Source organism: Elephantulus edwardii, unplaced genomic scaffold (assembly GCF_000299155.1).
Source record: "Elephantulus edwardii isolate Elephantulus edwardi_28Jun2011 unplaced genomic scaffold, EleEdw1.0 scaffold00164, whole genome shotgun sequence".
Lineage (NCBI taxonomy): Eukaryota > Metazoa > Chordata > Mammalia > Macroscelidea > Macroscelididae > Elephantulus > Elephantulus edwardii.
Window position 1 is genome coordinate 5,857,704 of NW_006399914.1, and position 1,350 is coordinate 5,859,053.

A 1,350-nucleotide genomic window follows, 5' to 3' on the forward strand; every position below is an offset into this window, starting at 1 on the left:
GAAATAAATTTATTAGAAAGAACTAAATTATAAGTTAAAATCATTGTAAATAAATGAAGAAAGGAGAAGCTTAAACTCAAGATATAGTCACTGACATTAATATCTAATTTCTTTAATTACTAGGCCAGGGCTATGTTTTAACAGTAAAACAACATCATTCTAATTATAATCTTTCAGGTGGTGAGACTGACATACTACATTTCATTGTCAAGGCCTATGCCTTTGTCTGGGAATCCCCTGGGTAGCTCAGATGTTTAAGCATCTGACTACTTACCAAAAGGCAGGAAGTTCAAACCCACCCATAGGTGCCTCAGAAGAAAGACCTGCTTCTGAAAGGTCCCAGCCATGTCAACTCTATGGAGTGCAGATCTCCTCTGAAATTCACGGGATAACCTTGAGTGAGAAATGACCCAACAGCAATGGGAATACCCTTACCTTCTATTTTTCACACTATGATGTTGTTCCCTATGACTGAGTTTTGGGGACCCAGGGGGGAAGAGGAGGCCAGCCTCCCAGGCAAAGGAAATACCTTCTCTCTGCCAGTGCGTCCAGATGAGAAAATAAGAGTGAGCTCTGCTAACCTATGTGTTCTCTGCCAGGTGGAAAGGGGAAAATGTGGCTACCACTGAAGTTGCTGACATAGTGGGACTGGTTGAATTTGTCCAAGAAGTGAATGTCTATGGAGTGCCTGTGCCAGGTATGCACGTATATGATCGTTCTGTGTCTCACCCCAGATAGTTACAGAAGATGGCCTTAACCCCAGGGCAGAGTTCATCCTTGCTTTCTTCTGCCAGCTGGAGTCTAGAACAACTCTGTCAGCCACCAGGGAGGAAGGAGCTTATGTCTAGTTATGTTCTGTTGTCAAAGCCAAGTCAGAGCACCTGTGCCAGGCCCTCCTTTGTGTTGCATCTCCAGTGATCTTTCTTCCAGTCTACTGTACGGAGTGTCAGAACACATGGACTGTTGCACCAAGACTTCATCTGCATATCTACTTCTGCCAAGTCTGAGTTTGATTCCTTGCTGGCTATTTCACTTCAGGCAAATCACTGAAGAGAGAGAGAATGTGTGCTCTGCAAAAAACATTGTCCTGAGAGAGCTAATTCGCCTTAATTACATAAATACTAAATATGTATCTGTTGTTATTCCTTCGAGATGAAACAGACCCATAGCTGACCCTACAGCAGGTTTTCAGAGGCAGTTAATTTCATGGGAGGAGATAGCCCATCCTTCTCCTGTGGAGCATCTGGTGGACTTGAACCACCTGCCTCCGGGGTTGCAGCACAGCTTCTTGCTGCTAGTCCACTAGAGCTCCCTTGACATATATCGTTGTTGTTGTTGTTTGTTGTTGTT

The 1,350-nt window shown here is 43.9% G+C and overlaps 1 protein-coding gene across 2 annotated transcripts in view; it reads left to right on the top strand.

Annotated features, from left to right (window-relative positions):
• Positions 1-1,350, top strand: part of SLC27A2 (solute carrier family 27 (fatty acid transporter), member 2) — a 76,706-nt gene that overhangs the window by 70,237 nt on the left and 5,119 nt on the right. For both annotated transcript variants that reach the window (XM_006895305.1, XM_006895304.1), the window contains one exon: positions 600-697. In XM_006895305.1, the coding sequence (XP_006895367.1) occupies positions 600-697 (98 nt within the window). The remainder of the gene's footprint in view (positions 1-599; positions 698-1,350) is intronic.